Source organism: Trypanosoma equiperdum, assembly GCF_001457755.1.
Source record: "Trypanosoma equiperdum strain OVI genome assembly, contig: ctg_281, whole genome shotgun sequence".
Lineage (NCBI taxonomy): Eukaryota > Euglenozoa > Kinetoplastea > Trypanosomatida > Trypanosomatidae > Trypanosoma > Trypanosoma equiperdum.
In genome coordinates this window covers 1,587-3,972 of record NW_027124178.1, presented here as the reverse complement: position 1 = coordinate 3,972, position 2,386 = coordinate 1,587, and the positions used below count along the sequence as shown (strand labels likewise).

The 2,386-nt window shown below is 43.4% G+C and overlaps 1 protein-coding gene across 1 annotated transcript; it reads left to right on the top strand.

Annotated features, from left to right (window-relative positions):
- Window positions 1-882: 882 nt before the first annotated feature.
- On the top strand, window positions 883-1,746 carry TEOVI_000108000 (Trypanosome variant surface glycoprotein (A-type), putative; the record flags this gene model as incomplete). Its single annotated transcript, XM_067224371.1, has 1 exon — window positions 883-1,746. The coding sequence occupies one exon, from the start codon at window positions 883-885 to the stop codon at window positions 1,744-1,746; it is 864 nt and encodes a 287-aa protein (XP_067080472.1).
- Window positions 1,747-2,386: the final 640 nt, after the last annotated feature.

Here is a 2,386-nt window from a genome sequence, read left to right as displayed (position 1 = left end):
GGTAATAACAGTGGTGCCAAAGACTGAGTATTAAGCTTAAAGGGAAGCAGTTAAAACAATGAAAAGGGTGAAATGGGAGTATGTAACTGAGGAAAATGGGAAAGACAAAAAAATTAAAAATAAGAAGAAATATTAGTACTGTGCTACAAAAACATGTTTTCGGGTACCACAGCACGCAAGATAATGATGAGTTTGATGATAAGTTTGACACAGTTCACTGTACACGGCAGGTGAGATTTACATTATCCAGTGTGGTGGAAGCAGTAAAGAAAGAGGAAAGAGGCGGAAATACAGAACGAAATGGCAGAAAATAAGCGAAAGCAGAGTAAAGAAAAATGATAGAGGAGGAAATGATGCGATATATTTCACAGACGAATGGATAGATCCTATAGCAGAGGTTATGGTAGCGGCTCCACCTTTTAATTTTAAATCAGAGCCGAACGTGCTGTTGGACAAAATTTAACTGATTCGTTTTTATAGGGCGTTTTTGTGCTTTCACTTTAGAAGGAGTATAATCATGATGCACAGGAGATTTTATTGATGATGGTAAAGACGGTTTTGAAAGTTACAAAGAGTCCTAAATTTTTTTTGCGCAGTAGCGCAGGATAAATGGCATGTACTCAGAATTCTAGCCAACCGTTACCACAATTAAACAATTGGAGAATGTCAAAAACAAACCAATAACTTTTGGCTTGCGTAACTGACATCAGTCGTCGGTTTTCCAACTACATACAGATGTTAAACATAAAAGTTGTCGCCCTGATAGCCGCTATTGACCACCATAACAACCAAGAAATCGGCGATCTTTAAAAAACAAGTAACAGAGGATCTTAGTCTCTTTCAAGCGCGATCTAGAGTTCACCTCAAGCAGCACAGCAGACTATGAAGGTACACTGCATAGTACCAGTGATCAGTATACTGGCAACCAATATTATCCAGCCGGCTCATGCAGCCAATGGTGGAGCACTGCTTAAGGGGGAATGGTCGCCACTAGCGAAGTTGTCCGAAACTCTAGCAAATGTGCCAGGATGCGCAGCCAAACTGCTGACTGACCGGACCGGCAACATTAATAAGCTTATCAAGTTGAAACTCCAAGCAAATCTCTATCTAGAAACAAACAAGTCCAACGCAACACACAAAAACTGGTTCCCAATCACAGAAGCAATAGCTGCCGAAATCAGTGATTTAGCAAGCAATCTTCAACAGAAAAAAACAGGGGCGATAAAAGTCGTAACCACCACCGAATTCCTTAGGGGTCACATAGCCAAGTTCTTCAATGTGGCGCTGGAAGCCTGGGGAACGAACAATGTCGGCTGTATCACAACCGCCACAGGTGGAAGCGCAGCAGGCGCCGTGGTAAAGCAACTGACGGACCCACAAAGCGGAATACCGGCAACGGCGCTAGCAGGCCTAGCTGAGGGCCACGCCGAATTAACAGGGATCAGCGGAGAAGGATTCACGGGACTTAAGACAGACAACGGCATTTCAAACAACGGGCTCTCTGACAACGCAAACTGCGTGCTCTTCAAAGGCGGCTCAAACGGGGTAACGTCGACCAATCCGATCGCGTCCACACTATATTTCGCGGGAGGCTATTTTGGCAGAAGCAACACAGCAGCGACACCAACACCGGCCGACGCAACCGACTTCACCCCAAACGGAGCCGGCAGCAGAAGCAACAACCTCAAGCTATACAAAGCAGCTTACGACGAGATAACCACGATTCTACCTGGCTCGAAATTCTAGGGGACGATCCTCGAACCAAAGAACATTGGAAGTCTGAATACCAACAAATATTTCAAAGCTGCAGTCAAGCTGGTGTTGCTAGGCAAAGATGGCGACTACACAACCGCTTACAACGAGAATATTAACAGCAAAATAGATGCCGTCTATAAAACCGATAATTCCGAGTTATCAAAACTTTTCTGGGATAAACTCAAATATCAGAAGACACCTAAAGCGGCAACCGGAGTTGACGACACAAACATCGCAGCACGGACAATACTAACCCAATTAAACAGAGCTATCAGCTACTATCGCGGCAAAACCCAAGCTGATCTGGAAGCAAAGGTCAGGGAACTGCAAAATAGAAGGGCAGGGGTACACTTACACCAATAGAAAGACAGTGGGTTAATATAGCACATTGAGTGAGGATGCCAAAAAGGAAGTGGAGAAAACAAGAGAAATAGCAGAAGTAACCCACAAATCAAAAAATTCTCTGACTACTCTAAAAAAAAGGACTTCAAGGCCAAAAATGTTGGGCTCGCTCCAGGAGCAAAAGCTAAATGTGAATAGATTGATGATAAGGATAAGGATTACAGTATTCTTGTAAATAAGAAATTTACTGTGATTGCTGCTGCTTTTTTGAGGTTACTGTTTTAAAGTC